The sequence below is a fragment of the Podarcis cretensis genome (assembly GCF_951804945.1).
Source record: "Podarcis cretensis genome assembly, chromosome: 8".
Lineage (NCBI taxonomy): Eukaryota > Metazoa > Chordata > Lepidosauria > Squamata > Lacertidae > Podarcis > Podarcis cretensis.
Window position 1 is genome coordinate 12757129 of NC_137177.1, and position 20489 is coordinate 12777617.

The following is a 20489-nucleotide window of genomic DNA, read 5'->3' on the forward strand; positions in this document are numbered from 1 at the left end:
TTGAGTGGGGCAATTCTTGTAGCTCCCTACACATCTGAGGTTTAGTCAGCCTTCAATTCATAGGAAGCCTTTAGTGTAACGGGACAGAGGAAAGCTTTTATTCCTTTTTCATAACACTAGAATTTGTGGGCAGCCAATGGCAGTGAATGTTGGAAGATCTGAGAAAGATGGAAGAAAGTGCTGCTTGAAATAGCAGATAGTTAAACTCTGCAATTTGCTCTCAGGAAGTAAAGATGGGCAGCAACGTGGATGTGTTTGATTGAGGATTAGAAGAAAATAATGGAGGATAAGGCTAACAATGGCTACTAACCAAGTTGGCCATGTTCTTCCTCAAGTGTTGGAGAGAGTATTCCTGTGAATGCCAGTTGGTGGGAATCACAAGCGGGGGAACGAGATGGAACCAACTGGTGTTGCTGTCCAGTCCTGCTTTGGGGCTTTGCACAGGCATCTTGCTGGCCATTGCGACAACAGGGTTCTGGAACAGCTGGACTGGTTCAGCAGGCGGATGCAAGCAGTGCCAGTTGAAGCTTGTGGGAAATCTAACATTAGCACAAATCTTGATTGCCTCAAAGTGGAAAGGGATGCTTTGGTGGGGGTTACGGAGCATGGCTGCTGTGGTGAAATGGGATGCACTACCCCTGACAACAAGGGAGCCCAAAGTGGACACAATTAAATTTGACATGGAAGGCTGGCCAGGGATTTCAAACCTGAAATCTAGCTCCCATCTCCAAGCACTATTATTTCCCCCAACAAATGTTGCATTTGGATAAATGATACAACACACATTACTTGCCATATATATTTATTTTGGACATGATTCAATGACTTCATTTGCACATGAAAGTCAAATACAGCCTGTCTTTGAGGAGGAGCTTCTAGACTTCTAGAAAGAAAGCCTGGGAGTCCTCAGGTTGAGACCTCCCCTGCTTCAACTACTAGGCCGCCAATTTCCATTAATGGTGGGTTCTTTTGGGCGGTGGAGGTTTGCCTTCCCTCAGCTACAGCTCATTGGCATCATTGTCCGTTGCTTCAGTGCACTCTAATTGAGTGATCTCATATCCCAATGATTTAAGATAAGTCACCAGCATCCCCTGACCGTAGTCACACATACTAGCTGTTGCACAGCCTCGGAGAGCACCCGTCAGCGTGGTTTCCCCTGTTGGAAAAAAAAAAACACATACATATTTTTGAATTCCAAAACCCTCTCCCTCAAACAGAAGGGCCAGAGAAAGAGAGAGAGTCCTAGAGGAATGCCTTTGGCTCCTGGGCCTGTGGGTCTCCATCCTGCCCCCTCCAATTTAAAGTGCAAATTTTAAGATGTATTTTTATTTAACAAAATCTATATACCGCTTGCTTGCAGTAAAAACTGCTAAGGGTTTACAAGAAATATTTACATTAGCAATAAAAGCAGCTAAAATCATTAAAACATTTAAAACTCAATCGAATGAACAGCAAAAGGGAATAGAGCATGTCCCTATCTGAATAGGCATTTAAGGTTCTGCTGGGGAAAAAATGGAATAAAGTGGTGCAGGGTTCCAGGCAAGAACCCCAGAAATCACTAGCCCTTCCCTGTATTCTCCTCCTCCCACCTCCCTGTCCACACATCCCTCCTCCTTGGGCTCTTGCCCATCCCAGACAGTCTGTGAGGGCAACGTGGATCTCCTAATAACTTTCAGCACCCTTAATAAACAAAGTATCCTAGCGTCTTTTAGCAGAAACCATGACTGCTCAAAGTAGCATGATACTTCCTCAAAGATGGGGCCCTAGCTGCACTCCATCATACAAGACTCACCGAACTTCACGAGACCCCCAGCGTAGAAGCATTGATCCTCCTCATTTCTGCAGCTGACGGTCTTATTGCCCTCACACTCATCTGTCAAGATGGTGAGGCAACTCGGGCACTTCAGCCCATTGAGCTCCCTCATTTCACTCTCAGGCACTGGAAAACAATCACCACACCACACCAACATTGCAATTAGTTAATGTATTTCTTTTGCAGATGCAAACCACAACTTGCTGTATGTGAGGGGTGGGAATTATGCTTCCCCTTCCAAGATGGATGCGTAGCACCTTCCAACACTTCTCTAAGCGGTGTGCTTCAGCCATGCTCCACTCATCCAGGGCTACATTAAGGCATGGTGCAAGAGATTTCTGACTGGGGCCACATTCACAGCATACATTTCAAGCACAGGGATACCACTTTAAGCAATTTGGCTTAGCACTGAGCAGCATTGGGGCATTCTGAGAGATAAAATGGTAGCTACGAATGGACACAAATGATGATAAAAGTCTACAAAATGGCCCTCTTCATGAGAGCGGGAAAGAGAAATAAAGCTTTTAGTAGTTTTATCCTTAAAAACTCACTTCTGGAAAATATGTGCTTAGTTTTGGCAAAAGAATGATTTCACCTAAGAAGAAATGGTAGCTAATAAGAACTATTGTGTGGGGTTTGTTTGTTAATCCATAGCTCTGTGAGGGGAATTGGGGTTTCCCAATTAACTCTCAGCACCCTTAAGAAACTACCACTCCCAGAATTCTTGGTCCTAGTGTTGCTATAGTGTTTACAATAAAAACATACCCCAGGGTGTTGGGAATACTAAGGCGAACCACAAAATGGTGCCGCCTCCCATCAAGAAGCGACGGGTGAGTGAAGGTCTACATCAGGAACAAGGGAATGTGAATGTCTACATCAGGAACAAGGGTGGGAGGAGACCAGAGTTCAAATCTATACTTGAGCCATGACACTTTCTGGGTGACCTGGGGCTAGACACTGCCCCTTAGCCTGACTTATTTCACACGGGTGTTTGAGGCTAAAATGGTGAGCAGGAGAGCCAGAAATTCCACCTCAAGCTCTTTGGACAAAAGAGTAGGGTTGTAAATATCAGAAGCTGCTGCAGGAGAGGGGCTGTGAGTAACATCATGTGAGGAATGTTTCTAGGACTAAGGTAAAACTGTGAAGCTCCCTTGTAATTTTTGCTCATGAATGCTGCATGTTGTTCAAGTAATCTTGTTATTGATACATGGTTTTTGGTTTTGTTCTATGTGCAGTTTTTCTTTTACTATGTTATTAAATAATGCAGATATCCTCTTAGAAAGCACTGTTCTGTTGGCGAAGGCAGGAGCCCACGTTGCAGATGTTTGTGTGAGGAGAATCAGAACTTACAGGGTTAAACGGTTCTGTGTGACACCTCAGATTCTGAGGCGTGGTTATGTTCACATACGGGAATCTTTGTGTGTGAGTTCCTTTCGTTTTTGGCTGAGAGAGGAAAGAATGCCTGCTCTCTCGCCGGGCTGATTTATGATGTTTGTCTTCTCATTAAAGGCTGTTAGAGATTAGCAAGAAGCCTGCAAACAGTCTGATTTATTATCCACACACAAGGCAACATTTTCTGCCGCTGCAGATCTCTGCTAAGAGCTGCAAAGAGAGCTCAAGTTTTTTCTATCGGCACAGGCGTCCATCGGCACAGGGGAAGTGTGCCGGGCACCATCTTATCTCAGCAGGTCATGGAACCAGCCAAGCTTTGGAAGCTGTTGCCACGTCGTGCCTGTGTGTGTGGGAGAAGCCAGCTGGAGCTCCTGCCTAACGTTTGAGGCAGCGAAGCTTGCTGGGGAGGATCTCATCTTCAGGACCGGGTGCCAAGAGGAGCTGCTGGTGACGTGAGTAGGCTCAGCCCCTGGGGAGAAGATGGCAGATGGCCAGGGGTCATTCTCAGTCCCTTTTGAAAAATTAAATGGGAGCAACTGGGAGGAGTGGTCAAGGAAGCTGAAGGTCTGGCTGGTAGCCAAGGGTCTGTGGGAGCTGACCCAAGGGCCCCCACTGCAAGCTCCAGCTGGAACTGCAGCAGCGGTTGTTGCAGCTGCCCATGCCTCACAGAGGAAAGACCAGAAAGCCCTAGGAGCTATAGTGCTCAGTTTGGAGGGCTCACAGCTACCTTTGGTGGAGGGTCTTGAGACTGCCCAGGAGGCCTACCAGGCACTAGAGAGAGTGCACCACAGGACCACAGCTGGGGCAAAGATCCACACCACCAGAAGCTTGTTTGAGCTGAAGCTGCGTCCTGGTGATAGCATCAGACAGCATGTGACTAAGATGTTCTCTGTTTTCAACAAGCTGAGACTGTTGCAAGTCAACTTTACTGAGGAACTGAAAGTTTATATTTTGCTCAGCTCTCTGGACAAAAGTTATGACAATTTGTGTCTAACTTTGGAATCGATGAATCCATCGGATCTTACTCTGCAGTATGTGACTGGGCATTTATGTGATGAGGAAGAACGCCGTCTCAGAGAGGGCCGAGCTGGCGCAGGGTGCCCTGCCGGTAGCAGAGGGGGGGATTCACTATTTTTTGGTGTTGAAAAATTAGTCCTTTCGCTCCGAAGCGAAGTGGGGTGAGCAGCGCGGTGCTGTGAATCGACTGCTTTTTTCACGGAGCGAAGCCGCACAGCCGTTGCCGGAGAGCGCTGAATTTTTCCTGTGGACAATTTGATTCTAAAAGCAACTACCCATGAGTAGAACAAATTGGAAACTTTTAAAGAAAAAAAAAAAGACTTAATTTGGTACTGAAGCAGGGAGGCATAAACAGGAAGTCCACCTTCCGCTTTTGTAAATAGATCAAAGCAAAGAGGCTGCAAGCTAAAGTCTTGGAAAGCCAATCGGAAAGGACTAATTTTTCAACACCAAAAAATAGTGAATCCCCCCCTTGGAAGCAGGAGAAGGGGGGGGAGTTTTGGACCATATATACCTGCAAGAGAGAGGGAAAGAAGCTAAAATTCCACCGCTCAGAACCTGGGAACAGGCTGCCAATAGGACAATAAGACTGCCGTACTTTGAAATGTGCATTGACTGTGAATAGACCATCCACTGACAGCTAGCTGAGTAAGAGAGATACATTGTTTTTAGCTGTCCCCCTCTGATCTTAAAAAGGAGGAAAAGTAACTGAAAATTGAAACTAACTTTCTTGCTCGAGCTGTGTTTTAAAAGGTGCCATTTTGGATTAATACAAGTACAGATAGCAACTGTTTCCCCCTAGAGGAAGTTTCTGAAACTGTTACAAGAGTTGGATCAGGGGAATTTTCCACTTGTAAGATAAAACTGTGTGACTGTGGGACTGACCTTGGACTTTTTAAGTGTTATGGCAGATGGGAAAAAAAAAGTAGATTGGTCACTCCCAGACAAAACAACAAGATCTGGGAAGTCTTGGCAGTGAAGAGCATCAGCATCTGGTCCTTCTGCCTCACCTGCGGCTGTACCAACACAATCCAAACCAAGAGGAATGTCATCAGAAGAAGCTCTAGCGCTTGCATTAAGTAAGATAAATGAATCTTTGGAGCAGCTTAATAAGAAGGTAGATGTGACAAATGTGAAAGTGGATGCTCCAAGTACTAAAATTGATTTAAATACAGACTTCCTGTCCCCAAGAGATGCCCAATTGCTGTCACTCCAGCATGTAAGCCGTGCGTCACCTTCAGCTGACAACGTGAGGCAAAACTCTTTGGTATCCTGCAAATACCTCAACACTCTCTTGATGCCTTGCCAGGTGTTCACACTGGGCTTTGTAGCCTCCCTGCTGAGCAGATTCACAGCAAATGCTATGTCTAGTCTGCTCCACTGAGAGAGATACAACAGACTCCCTAGCGCTGACTGAAACACCTCAGGGTTTTGGAACTCAGAACGCTCCCCAAGCTGACAGTCCTTCACGAGGTTGGTCTCCATGGGCGTTCTGACCCCTGCACAGTCAGACATCCGGAACTTCTCAAGCAACTGCTCAATCTTGCCTTTCTGACTGAGCAAGAAACCCCCATTCTCAGACCTAATGCCTAGATAAACTTGAATGGGACCAAGTTTTTTGAGCTTAAACTTCTTACCAAGCTCTTTGGCAAAACCTTGCACCTTTCTACCTGTCTGTGCCACGTACAGAATAGCATCTATGAACACCAGAATTGCTTCTTGTGTCTCTCCTGACCCCTTCAGGTACAGGCAACTGTCTGCAAGACTCTTCCGGAAACCCAAACTTTCCAGAGCTTCATTCAGGCACATGTTCCAATTTCTGGCTGACTGTTTCAAACCATAAATTGACTTGTGTAGCTTCCACACAACACCTGGCTTATTGCCCTCAAACCCTGGAGGAGGTAACATGTACAGATCCTCCTTCAGATCCGAGTTCAAATAAGTCACATCCACATCAAAGTGGTGCACTTGGTGCCCTCTTTGAGCAGCTACTGCTAAAAGCACGCGCAGAGTCTCACTCCAGCACAGGGGAAGTGTGCCGGGCACCATCTTATCTCAGCAGTTTGTAGAAGGCCTGGCCAATCCAGAGGTATCATACTGCCTTATCACCCACTGGATCACCACCTTGTTCTGGTGAGTGGGTTTGCATGTTCCTATGACTTGAGTGAGTGAAGCCGTCAGGAATCTCGTACTCCCAGCAGGAATCCTGTACTCCTAACAGGGTCACCCAAGGCGGTAAGGTTAAAGGGAAGGAGCTAGACAAAGAATGATCCCAAAAGTCCTCAACGGCAGAACAGGCGGGTGATAACAAGCGGTATGTTACAACAGCTGTGAAGGTGGATAAGGGCTGCAGCAGACAGGAATCTACCGGTTCATTGTGACTACTCATGCCATCAGAACAGAGCCCTACTGCGAAGATTGTGCCTTGGTCAGCATGCACTGATCTACACACATAAAACAAAGTCACGTACTGGTGTCTTCCAAAAACCCATTCCAAACCCAAACCGCAAAAGTCACCTGGCAATCGGCAAATGGTAACGGGGGCAGGATCATGAAATCTGGAAGCCCCTACTCATGAACCAGCACGTGGGCGGTGCATACTGATTCAGTCACTCTGACCCAAGGAATGAGGCAGTTGAGCAGCTCAGAAGCTGTATCCATGACTGAGCAGCCCTTTTTAGGATCCACTCTGCTCACCCTGGAAAGGAGCAGGGGCTAGAACAGGTGCCCTAAACATAGTCTGCCTCCCTTTCCCCCTGACTGGATGACCTCGCCCAGTGGGGTCACCACCTAGCGGTTGTAAAACACAATTGAATTTTGGAACATTGAATATACAGACTTTGTCAGATAACACAGATAGTGAATGTTCTGAATGCAGAACATTGCAAGAGAGCTGCAACGTTTTAACATCAATATTGCAGCGCTTCAAGAGACTCAAGGAGCAGGCGAGGGACAACTGAAGGAAGAAAAAGGAGACTACACTTTCTTCTGGAAAGGTCTATCTGAACAAGAACTTTGGGTACATAGGGTATGCTTCGCTATAAAAAATGATCTTCTGAAGCTCCCGTCAGAAGACCCTACTGGCATTAATGAGTGACTCTTAACCCCCCAAATAAAGCTTACCAAAAACCAACAGGCTACTCTTATAAGTGCTTATGCACCAACACTGGATGCCGATGAAGACATTAAAGAATTTTTTTTACTCTCAGCTGGAGATGCCTACGGAAGATAAACTCATCTTCCTGGGTGATTTTAATGCAGGAGTTGGGTGAGATTTCGATCGGTGGCCTGGGACTATTGGGAAAGAAGGAATTGGCAACAGCAACCAGAACGGAATCTTACTTTTGACGATATGTGCAGCGCACAACCTTGTTACTACCAACACACTCTTTTGACAGAAAAATAAATTTAAAACAAGAAAAAAGTTACAAGACGATAAACAAAAAACACAAGAAAAATACAAAAACCAAAATTTAACATAGAAAGAAAAATAAAAAATAAAAAATAAAAATCCCTCTTTTTAATTTCTCATCGTTCATTTACTTATTTTCCTGACTTCCTCACACCTCCCTTTTTTTGTATTCCATTTAAAAATTGGTTCAGGAAATTCATACCCTCTTAGTTTACCCTTAATTATTTATCCTCACATATTGTAGCTTCAAATTTTCGTTTAATATCAATCCATTCTTGCATATTCTTATTTTACCTTATTACTAGAACCACTTCATTTCATTTCAATGTCATTAACATTCAAAAATTTTACAGTGTTTCTGTAGATAGATTTTAAATTTCTTCCAATCTTCTTCCACCAACTCTTCTCCCTGGTCTCGGATTCTGCCAGTCATTTCCGCCATTTCCATATAGTCCATTACTTGCATCTGCCATTCTTCCAAGGTGGGTAGGTCTTGTGTCTTCCAATGCTTTGCGATGAGTATTCTTGCTGCTGCTATAGCGTACATAAAGAAAGTTCTATCCTTCTTTGGCACCAATTGGCCGACCATGCCCAGGAGAAAGGCCTCTGGTTTCTTCAGGAAAGTATACTTAAATACCTTTTTCATTTCATTATAGATCATCCCCCAGAAAGCTTTAATCCTTGGGCACGTCCACCAAAGGTGAAAGAATGTACCTTCAGTTTCTTTACATTTCCAGCATTTATTATTGGGCAAATGATAAATTTTTGCAAGCTTGACTGGGGTCATGTACCACCTGTACATCATTTTCATAATATTCTCTCTTAGGGCATTACATGTCGTAAATTTCACACCTGTGGTCCACAACTGCTCCCAGTCAGCAAACATAATGTTATGTCCAATATCTTGTGCCCATTTAATCATAGCAGATTTTATCGTTTCATCCTCAGTATTCCATTTCAACAGCAAGTTATACATTCTTGATAGTGTCTTAGCTTTGGGTTATAAAAGTTCTGTTTCTAATTTTGATTTTTCCACCTGGAAGCCAATTTTTTTATCCAAATTGTAAGCCTCCCTTATTTGAAAATAATGAAGCCAGTCTCGCACCTTATCTTTAAGCTTCTCATAACTCTGCAATTTCAGTTTGTCACCCTCCTGTTCCAGAATTTCCCAATATTTTGGCCAGTTGGCCTCCATATTGAGTTTTTTCAGAGCCTTCGCTTCCATAGGTGATAGCCACCTTGGGGTTTTATTTTCAAGTAAGTCTTTGTATTTTATCCAGACATTAAACAGTGCTTTTCTGACAATATGATTTTTAAATGCCTTATGTGTTTTAACCTTGCCATACCACAGATATGCATGCCACCCAAAAACATTATCAAAACCTTCTATGTCTAAAATGTCTGTGTTCTCAAGAAGCAGCCATTCTTTCAGCTGGCAAAAAGCTGCTGATTCATAATACAACTTAAGGTCTGGCAGGGCAAATCCACCTCTATGTTTTACATCAGTTAATATCTTAAATTTTATTCTAGGCTTCTTGCCCTTCCAGACAAATCTAGAAATGTCTCTTTGCCACTTCTTGAAACAGTCCATCTTGTCTATAATTTGCAATGATTGAAACAAAAACAGCATTCTTGGCAATACATTCATCTTGATAACAGCAATTCGGCCAAGCAAGGAAAGCTTCAGGCTTGACCATATTTCAAGATCTTTTTTCACTTCTGACCAGCATTTCTCATAGTTATCTTTAAACAAATTCACATTCTTAGCAGTCATGTTCACCCCCAGGTATTTTACTTTCTTTACCAATGTTAAACATGTCTCCTTCTGAAACCTCTCTCTCTCAATTGGTGTTAAATTTTTCTCCAAAACCTTGGTTTTTAACTTATTCAACTTAAAACCTGCCACCTGACCAAATTCCTGGATTAATTCCAAAACCCTTTTAGTACTAGTTTCTAGCTCCTGTAATGTCAATACGAAGTCATCTGCGAAAGCTTTAAGTTTGTATTGTTTAGCTCCAACCTGAATACCTTTAATCAGATGGTCCCTTCTAATCATATTTAACAGGACCTCCAGGACCGAAATAAAAAGCAATGGGGAAATTGGGCAGCCTTGTCGTGTCCCTTTCTCCATCTTAAATTCTTCTGTCACCACATTATTGACTATCAGTTTAGCCTTTTGTTCTGAGTAGATTGCACCTATACCATTTTCGAAACCTTGACCAACCCCCATCCCCTGAAGATTTTTCTTCATGAAACTCCAAGAAATATTATCGAAGGCTTTCTCCGCGTCTACAAATATCAAAACTGCTTTGGTATTGATATTCATTTGAAGCTTTTCTAAAATGTTAATTATATTCCTCGTATTATCAGACAAATGTTCTACCCAGGAGAAAGCCAGCTTGGTCTTTATGTATCTCCTCCGTTAATACTTTTTTTCAATCTTTTAGCCAAAATATCTGCAAAAAATTTATAATCCACATTAAGCAGAGATATGGGGCGGTAGTTCTTAAGTTGTGTCTTTTCAGACTCAGTTTTCGGTATAAGTGTAATGTAGGCTTCTTTCCACGACTCTGGCGCTTTCCCCCCCTCCAAAATTTCATTACAAACCTCCTTTAGTGGTTGAATTAACCAATCTTTCAAAGATCTATAATACTTAGAGGTTAAACCGTCCGACCCTGGAGATTTACCCAACTGCATGTTCTGAATGGCACCTTCCACCTCCTGTTCAGATATTTTATAATTCAGCAATAACTTATTTTCTTGAGAAATTTTTTGTAATCCATTGGTTTTCAAAAAGTGGTCTATTTCAGTCTCTTTCTGTGGCCCTTGTGTATACAGTTGTTCGAAGTATCTCTGGAAGCAATTTCTAATCTCCTGTGGATTCTGTATGTTCTTACCTTCCACTTCGAGATTTATAACAGTGTTTAACTTTTGTCTTTTCTTCATCTGCCACACTAGCAGTTTCCCACATTTATTATCCGATTCAAAAGTCTTTTGTCTCATCTGTTTAATTTTCCATTCTATGTCCTGATTTATCATTTTCATATATTGTACTTGATATAGCTTTATTTCTCTCAGAATCTCCTGCGACTTTGGTTTCACTCTAAGTTTCTTCTCACCTTCTCTTATTTTCTCCAAGATCTTTTCTTTTTTCTCATTTTGGGTTCTCCTTTTTATTGCATTCTGTTGAATCAGAAACCCTCTCATTACGGCTTTGCTTGCATCCCAGATTACTCTTTTTTCAATGGTGGTTTTCATATTTATCTCAAAATAGTCTTTCATGATTTTTTGGGCCTTCTTGGTGATTTCTGAATCTCTAAACAAGGTGTCATTCATCCTCCATCTGAAGGAACCAGTCGGTATTAGTTACCACTGGCACCTCTTAGACCAGGGGTCAGCCACCTTTTTCAGCCATGGGTTGGTCCACCATCCCTCAGAGCATGTGGTGGGCCAGACTATATTTTGATAAAAAATATGACCGGATTCCTATGCTCCACAAATAACCCAGAGATGCATTTTAAATAAAAGGACACATTCTACTCATGTAAAAACATGCTGGTTTCTGGACCGTCCATGGGCCGGATTGAGAAGGTGATTGGGCCACATCCGGCCCATGGTCCTTAGGTTGCCTGCCGCTGACTTAGACTATGTTATTGTCTGTGCTAAAGATCGCCGTGATCTGCTCCTTACCAGAACTATGACGAGTGCCGACGACTGCTGGACAGATCACTGACTAATATGCTCCACAATGGCTATCAATATTATACCTTAACGCAGGCTTCAAGGAAGGAAAACAAGGCACAAAATGAACACCCAAGCCCTTCAAGATCCCGTTAAGTGGGATTGCTCCCAAATGACTCTTAAGGGCCATCTGCTTTCAGAATTCCCTGAAAACATCGAGGAACACCGGACCAAGCTAAAAACATCCATTATTGCAGCCTGTGAACCAAGCCACAAAGACCATCTATGGGCGAATAAATCATGGCATATGCCCCCTACGCTCAGCAGATAGTATCACACGTCTAAAAGATAAAGAAGCTATTGCACTGTGCTGGAAAGAACATTACCAACATCTCCTTAAGTGCAACTCCCCCGTAGCTGCTGAGGTCCTCTCACAAATTGTTACACAATATCTTCACAAGCTCATAAAAAAAATCCGGGAAAGAGAAGAGATCCCAGCAGACTTTAAGGATGCCAAAATTATCAATTTTTTTTTAAAAAAGGTGACAGAACTGATTGCGGAAACTATCAAGGCACCTCTCTATTAGCTGCAGGTGGCAAAATTTTTGCAAGGATCTTAGCAAACCATCTCTTAACAATATCCGAGGTGACTCTTCCTGAATCCTAAAATGGTTTTTGGCCTTCTAGGGGGACAGTGGACATGATTTTCACTGCTCAACAGCTTCAAGAAAAATGCAGAGATCAAAACCAACCCCCGTATATGTTGTTTTTTGACCTAAGGCTTTAGACACTGTAAATCATAATGGACTGCCCTTCTGAGAATTGGCTGCCCAGATAAATTTGTAAACATCATCCGACTCCTCCATGATAATATGACAGCAACAATCACAGATAACAATGGCTTTCAAAGTGAACCATTCACAGTGGGATCAGGTGTTAAACAGGGTTGTGTTATTGCCCCAACTCTAGTCATTATTTTCATTGCCATGATCCTACACTTTGTCAAAGGAAAACTGCCCACCGGAGTAGAAATCATATATTGAACAGATGGAAAGTTCTTCAATCTGAGCAGGCTGAAAGCAAAGAGTAAGGTTACAGTAACTTTCATCATAGAGCTTCAGTATGCTAATGACAACGTAGTGTGTGCACACTCATGGGATGACCTCCAAACCATCCTAAATATCTTCCCAGAAGCTTACGAAAAGTTTGGCCTGTCGCTCAACATCCAAAAAAACCAAAGTACTGCACCAACAAGTACAAAATAACCCCTCTGCAGCTCCACAAATCCAACTCAATGGTGTAACGTTGGAAAATGTCAATCACTTCTCCTACCTAGGCAGTTATCTTTCCACAAGGGCTAACACTTATGCCAAAATCCAGCATCCCTGAGCTCTGCGAGTGCAGCTTTCTGTCGATTGAAGTGCAGAGTGTTTGAGGACTGGGACATTCACAGGGAAACAAAAATGCTTGTTTACAAAGCTATTGTACTAACATCCTTACTGTATGCTTGTGAAACATGCACCACTTATAAACACCATTTCTAACTCCTCGAAAGATTTCATCAACGGTGTCTCTGAAAATTTTTACACATCACTTGGGAAGACAGGCGAACTAATATCAGTGTACTAGAAGAAGCAAATATCACCAGTGTTGAAGCAATGATTCTTCAACATAATCTTCGTTGGACTGGTCATGTTGTGCTGATGCCTGATGATCGTCTTCCAAAGTAACTACTCTATTCTGAACTTAAAAATGGAAAGCGTAATGCTGGTGGTCAACAAAAGAGGGTTAAAGACTGTCTCAAGGCAAATCTTTTAAAATGAAGTTTAAACACCGACAACAGGGAAACCCTGGCCTGCGAGCACTTCAATTGAAGAACAGCCTTTACCAAAGGTGTCATGGGCTTTGAAGAGACTCAAACTCAGGATATAAGGGAGAAACGTGCTAAGAGGAAGGCATGGTTGGCAAATCCACACCATGATCAACTCCCGCCCAGAAACCAATGTCCCCACTGTGGAAGGACGTGTGGTTCCAGAATTGGCCTCCACAGTCACTTACAGACTGATTGTTAAAACTGTGTTTATGAAAGACAATCTTAATTGGCTACGAGTGATCACGAAAGAAGAAGAATAATGATACTGCATTACCAGTCGCACTGCCTGGTGTGCTGTTATTCCTATCTTCCTCTCCACCTGAGGGTCTCAGTATGCAATTCATGGTAGCTCACCAAGCCACGCTCCAGCTGAGTGCAGCTTTCAGGTTTGGGGTTCTTGGTTCAAATCCCAACCCCAGCTTCTGTCTCTAGTTTGAAAAGGATGGTGGTACAGGCCTGTATCAGCAGCTGGTGTACGCCAGGAGCCTAGCCGGGACTTAAAGATGGAACGTTCATATTAATTGTTTCAGTGACGGCCACATTTCCTTCTAGGCAAGTTTCTCCGGGACACATGCCAGTGGTAGGGCCTGTTGCGAAAGTGAGTGGAGCAACAAATGTAATTTTTTTAACCTTTTTTTTTTTTTAGCTAATGGGGCCTCCTGCTGCCGCTGTGCTGCCGGAGCACGATTTCTGTTCTCATCCTGAAGCAAAGTTCTTAAACTGAAGCGCTATTTCTGGGTTAGCGGAGTATGTAACCTGAAGCGTATGTAACCTGAAGTGTAAGTAACCCGAGGTACCACTGTTAGAATCATAGAATCGTAGAATCATAGAGTTGGAAGAGACCACAAGGGCCATCGACTCCAACTCCCTGCCAAGCAGGAAACACCATCAGAGCACTCCTGACATATGGTTGTCAAGCCTCTGCTTAAAGACCTCCAAAGAAGGAGACTCCACCACACTCCTTGGCAGCAAATTCCACTGTCGAACAGCTCTTACTGTCAGGAAGTTCTTCCTAATGTTTAGGTGGAATCTTCTTTCTTGTAGTTTGGAACCATTGCTCCGTGTCCACTTCTCTGGAGCAGCAGAAAACAACCTTTCTTCCTCCTCTGTGTGACATCCTTTTATATATTTGAACATGGCTATCATATCACCCCTTAACCTTCTCTTCTCCAGGCTAAACATGCCCAGCTCCCTTAGCCGTTCCTCATAAGGCATCGTTTCCAGGCCTTTGACCATTTTGGTTGCCCTCCTCTGGACACGTTCCAGTTTGTCAGTGTCCTTCTTGAACTGTGGTGCCCAGAACTGGACACAGGTGAGGTCTGACCAGAGCAGAATACAGTGGCACTATTACTTCCCTTGATCTAGATGCTATACTCCTATTGATGCAGCCCAGAATTGCATTGGCTTTTTTAGCTGCCGTGTCACACTGTTGGCTCATGTCAAGTTTGTGGTCAACCAAGACTCCTAGATCCTTTTCACGTGTACTGCTCTCAAGCCAGGTGTCACCCATCTTGTATTTGTGCCTCTCATTTTTTTTGCCCAAGTGCAATACTTTACATTTCTCCCTGTTAAAATTCATCTTGTTTGTTTTGGCCCAGTTCTCTAATCTGTCAAGGTCGTTTTGAAGTGTGATCCTGTCCTCTGGGGTGTTAGCCACCCCTCCCAGTTTGGTGTCATTTGCAAATTTGATCAGGATGCCCTTGAGTCCATCATCCAAGTCGATGATAAAGATGTTGAATAAGACTGGGCCCAAGACAGAACCCTGTGGCACCCCACTAGTCACTCTTCTCCAGGATGAAGAGGAACCATTGATGAGCACCCTTTGGGTTCGGTCAGTCAGCCAGTTACAAATGCACTGAGTGGTAGCATAGTCAAGACCGCATTTTACCAGCTTCTTTACAAGAATATCATGGGGCACCTTGTCAAATGCCTTGCTGAAATCAAGGCAGGCTACATCCACTGCGTTCCCTTCATCTACCAGGCTTGTAATTCTGTCAAAAAATGAGATCAGGTTAGTCTGACATGACTTATTTTTCAGAAATCCATGCTGACTATTGGTGATCACAGTATTCCTTTCTAGGTGCTCACAGACTGTTTGCTTAATGATCTGCTCCGGAATCTTCCCTGGTATTGATGTCAGACTGACTGGGCGGTAATTATTTGGGTCCTCTCTTTTCCCCTTTTTGAAAATAGGGACAACATTTGCCCTCCTCCAGTCTGCCGGGACTTCGCCAGTTCTCCAGGAATTCTCAAAGATGACTGCCAGTGGTTCTGAGATCACATCTGCCAGTTCTTTTAATACTCTTGGATGCAGTTCATCTGGCCCTGGAGACTTGAATACATCTAAACTAGCCAAGTATTCTTGTACTATCTCCTTAGTTATTCTGTGCTGTGTTACCTCTGCTGAATCATTTGCTCCAAATTCTTCAGGTCGGGCATTGTTTTCCTTATCGGCAGAGAAGGCATTGAGGAGTTCAGCCCTTTCTGTGTCCCCTGTTTGCATTTCACCATCTTCTCCTCTGAGTTAGTGTTCCTCTATAATATGTAATTAAGCATCACTGGAGTCCATTGCATCTAATAGATCTTTATTAGCATTTGCTATAACCTGAAGATATCAATTCCCTGAATGCAAACCTCAAAGAAATCAATTCCCTCCCACACAAGAAGGACAGATGCCTCTCCCGCTAAAAATATCTCTACAAATGCAAATACATCAAAGAAAGTTGGTTGGTCTAGGTTTGGGGGCTAGAACTCTGGGAAAGCAATGAGCCAGTGATGTGTAGTGGTTAGGGGGCTGGACTAGAATCTAGGAGACCAGGGTTCAAATTCCACTGTAGCCATGACACTTGCTGAGTGGCCTGGGGCCAGGAACCATCTCTCAACATAACCTATTTTACTGGATTTTTTTTAGGCTAAAATGGTGAGCGGGAGCTCAAGCTTTTTGGAGGAAAGCAAAGGAAGTAAATACCAGAAGCTGCTGCAGGAGAGGAACTGTGAGTAACATTATGGGAGGGGTGTTTCTAGGACTAAGGTAAAACTGTGATGCTTCCTTGTAATTTTTTCTAATAGATGCTGTGTGTTGTTGAGGTAATCTTATTGTGATTTTGGGTTTTGTTCTATTAGTTCCCGCCAGCCCCATACTATGGCTCCAATGCTTCCCTGCTCGTTCCCTCTGTCAATGGTTCCTCCCTGTCCCACCAGTCTGAATCAGGTTTGAAATGTTCTTTCTTAGCGTCACCCTCAGGCACCTCCTGGAGTGACTGGCTGCCACCACTCCTCCTTGTCTAGCCAGTCCCAGACATCAGGATACTGCCCAAAACTTGTTTGTCTTTCTTTGACCTCTCTCATTACTTGAGTTTTGTGAGACCATATTTCCTGAAGATGATACTTACTTTCAGGAGGTCCACTGTTGCACATATCTGTCTTGCAGCAGGAGATCTTGCTCTGGATGTACAGTGATGAGGTTATGGAGGCACTGGAATAGTCTGCATCACACAACTCTGTATCGATGCAGGACTTGAGAACCATATTTGACCCCAAAAGTGCTATAAAAGAAAGAAATGAAAAAGGAAATAACTAGACCTGGAGATAGGGCTGGCCCACCCACCAGGAAAGGATTGATGGTCATCTTATTTGGCAGGATCCAGAGGGGCAGGGGATCTGACCATCAAGAAAAGCATTGCCTGATGCTGCTGCCTTCGGTATGAGGGGCAGACCATGATGACAGCTTCACTCAGCAGGAAATCGGTGGTCGAAACCCCTCCTATCCTGAGTACTTCTGCCTCCAGTACCCAGCACACTGAGTCTCTCATACCGGCAGTCCATGTCCTTGTTTCTCGTGGTAGGGACCTTGGAGCTCGTTTCTTTCTTTTTTTTAAATATAATGTTTATTAAAATTTCTTTTTTCCTTTATAACAACCAAATAAAATGTCTTCATCATATATATCTTTGCTCAAATTGAGCTTTGACTTCCTCCCGCCCCCCTCCCTGACTTTCATATGCAATCACTTTTATCTTCACATCTCTAAATCACCCTACTTACCTTATCTCCATACTTAAAAGACAGGTATCAAATCATAACCTGTCTTTTTCAAACAGTTCGTTGTGCTGGTTTCGGATTTCCCCCGTCAGTCTCGCCAGCTCAGCGTATTCAATCATCTTTGTCTGTCATTCTTCCAACGTTGGAAGTTCCTGCTGCTTCCATTTCTGGGCTAAAAGTATCCTTGATGTCGAAAATCAAGGCTTTATCAGTAGAAACTGGCAACTCTCCCAGGCACCCGGCATGATTCCCTGTTGACCTCCCTGGCTGCATTCCCCAGCAAGATCCAGGCGAGGTCTCGATAGGCGATTCTTCTCGAACGTGAGAAGAACACCCCCCCCCTTTCCTGCCCCCTGGCAGGGGAAAGAGATAGACAGAAACGTATTTGCATGCCTTTATTTCTGTCTTTGCAGCATTACAAAAAAATGTGACTGCTCTCTTCAAGCTCCAGCAGTGTAGAGACAAACACTTCCTGCACTTCCTGGACAGGAATAAATGGAAGAGCTCAAATTACACTCTGAGCTAATTCCGGTGCTTCACACTGTGAATTGACTGTCCCTCTGTTTCCCATGGGCAGTCCCAACATTCCCATGTTGTTTACTTTTCAAGCTAGCACTTTGCAGCTGCATTGCATCCATATCGTAACAGACTCCCCCATATGAATCAATGTGCGCTGCGAAAATAGCTTGATTCAGAGAAGAAACAAACAGTTGTTATGCATATAACACTCCCCTGTTGTTTCAGTTCCATCCTTGGAACTACCTGCCACTGGTTTCCCCAGTGTACCTCTCTGGTTGTCTGACTTCCAAGGAACGAGTGCATCTGCATTACCTTGGCTAGGGAATGTAGTGTTATGCTTAGCAACTCCCTGTTGTGTCTTTGTCTCTGACTTAGACACAGCTTCAACCTGTCTTGAGTTGTCAACAATAGTAACACATGCAACAGCTGAGTTAGCAAACTCTTTTGAATACCTCTTGGGTGGTACACCCTTTGTAACTCTCTCGGACCTGCGTATGAGGTGCTGATCCTCTCTGCTCACTGGTTCAGTCTCAGGACTCTTTGGAGAACCAGTTCCAATAGTAAACAGTGGTTCATCCTCCACCTGTGAAGGTCTAGCCATTGTGTGAGATTTCCTCTCAATGACTGTGTCAACTGAACTCTTTGAGCTATCACTGTCATTCTCAGTACCACTGTAATCAGTAAAATCATCATCATCATCTGAATTGTCCTCAGTGGGAAATGTGTGAACAATTTCTCTCTCCTGTTCAGGAGCACTCTCTAGAAATTTTGTGAGAATCACCTGACCAGATTCAGACAAATTTTCATAACCCACAAAAATGCCTCTGGCATTCTTTACTCCACCTGGAGCTTCAGTCAAAACATGAGACCCAAAAACCTTATAATGGGCTACAGAAGGTTTTCTGTGAAATAGCTTTTCAAAAGGAGAACATCCCAAACCTTTTGAAACCTTTCTCAACCAAGAGTAACAAAAACACAATAACGATTCCGCCCAATACTCATGTGGCAAATGTGAACTCAGTAATTGCGCCTTCATCCCATTTTGCAATTCTTTGTTCACTTGCACACAGACACTTTTGTTCCATGCTCCTGCAGAAACAGCAGTCTTGTGCCTTATGCCTTTCTTATCCAGGAAATCCTGAAAATCCTGCAAAAGAAAAACTGGCTTTTCATCTGTGAAAAGACAATCAATGTTAGCATCATGAACAGTTTTAACCTTGTCACAAAACTCTTTAAACCTTTCTAAGGCTTCTTGTGGTTTCTGCAATATGTATATCCACACATAATGAGTGAAATAATCCACACACACAAGATAATATCTTGCATTGCCTCTAGATGGTGCTAGAGGACCAATCACATCAGCATACACTCGCTGAAATGCACTGTTAACTTTGGTCGCTTTCTGGACGTCCTTCGCCATACCTGCCAGAGAAATCATGTCAGATTCAGATGCATTACAATTTTTGCAATCACTTTGATCAAAAGTCAACAAATACAGTCCATCTTTCTCTCTGGCGGAAAGATACAGCTCTCCATCTTTGAAGATTTTGCAGCTTTCTCTATCATAGGACAAAGTCAGTCCTTTCTTTGCGATCTGCGAAACACTCAGCAGATTGAACTTTAAATCAGGAACCAAATACACATTGTTAATAGTCAAGTTCAGACTTTCAAGATACACAGTTCCAAACCCGGTTGCTTCCAGCTCCTGGCCATTGGCCTGTTTCACAGTGCAGCTTTGCTTCTTATACGTTGAAAACAGTCCTCGGCGCGACGTCATGTGTTGCGTCACTCCAGTGTCCAAAACAAAAGCGTTTTCCATTGAAAATGCGGCTTTTGTTGACTGCAATGCCTTTGCAGGTTTCATCTGGGACTTGGTACGACTTTTGCCTGACACCTCAGGCTTTGCAGAGCTCCCCTTAGCTCCTTTCTGTTGACGTGGCTTCTTACAATTCCCCTGAAGATGCCCAGTCTGTCCACAATTGTAACAACAAACAATGTTCAGAGCTTCAGCTTGCTCTTTCCTTGCAATGGCAGTGGGGGCGCTATAACTCTGAGCCTCACTCCCCCTGTCAGCAACATCAATTGCAGCAAGAACAGGAACATCAACAGCAGCAACAGTTCCTTCACTCCCCCTTTTGGGGTCAAAGCTCTCCTCAGCTTTCGATAAGCTTTCAGGAATTTGGCCAGCGTCATCTTGGCTCTCCCCTTCTGGGGTAGTCAACCTTCGGCTCTTGCTTCTCACTCCAGCTTCACAAGCTTTTCGGAGCTTCTGAGAGAACAAAGCCATCTCAATCTCAAGCCTCAGCTCTCACTCTCGAGCCTGTAAATTCCAATAGCTGGCTGTTTACTCTTTGCACCTGGCAGCTAAATGCAGGCTGCTTTGGAAGTCCCTCCAAGAGCAGTGAGATAGCAGACAAAACAAATGCTGTTTTCCCAGTGTTTTTCCAGCCTCTAACACTGTCAGCCGTGTTGGCTAGTAACTTTCCACTTTCTTTTCAAGCTAACTATCTCCAAAGTAGCTGAAAAGACTGATGTCTCATTGCTTAGCAACTGGACATTCCAGGTTTGAAGCAAACCGTTATCAGTCCCAAGAATGCGAAGAATGTGGCTCTCTCACAGTGTTTTTCTATCCAAAAAAATCAGCTTTTGTGAACCAGAGAAGAATCAATCTGCGTTCACTCTTTTAGCCCATAAATCAGCATACCTTGGGGTTCTGTTGCTCCTTGCTTATCAGCAAAAACGT

The 20489-nt window shown here is 43.6% G+C and overlaps 1 protein-coding gene across 1 annotated transcript in view; it reads right to left on the bottom strand.

Moving 5' to 3' along the window:
* Positions 1-998: 998 nt before the first annotated feature.
* LOC307223399 (phospholipase A2 inhibitor NAI-like) overlaps positions 999-20489 on the bottom strand; it is a gene marked incomplete at its 3' end in the record, with an annotated part of 31347 nt that continues 11856 nt past the window's right edge. Inside the window, exons 3-5 of the mRNA XM_079989369.1 lie at positions 16581-16733; positions 1793-1939; positions 999-1156 (exon numbers count right to left, since the gene is read on the bottom strand). Coding sequence (XP_079845495.1) covers positions 999-1156; positions 1793-1939; positions 16581-16733 — 458 coding nt within the window. The remainder of the gene's footprint in view (positions 1157-1792; positions 1940-16580; positions 16734-20489) is intronic.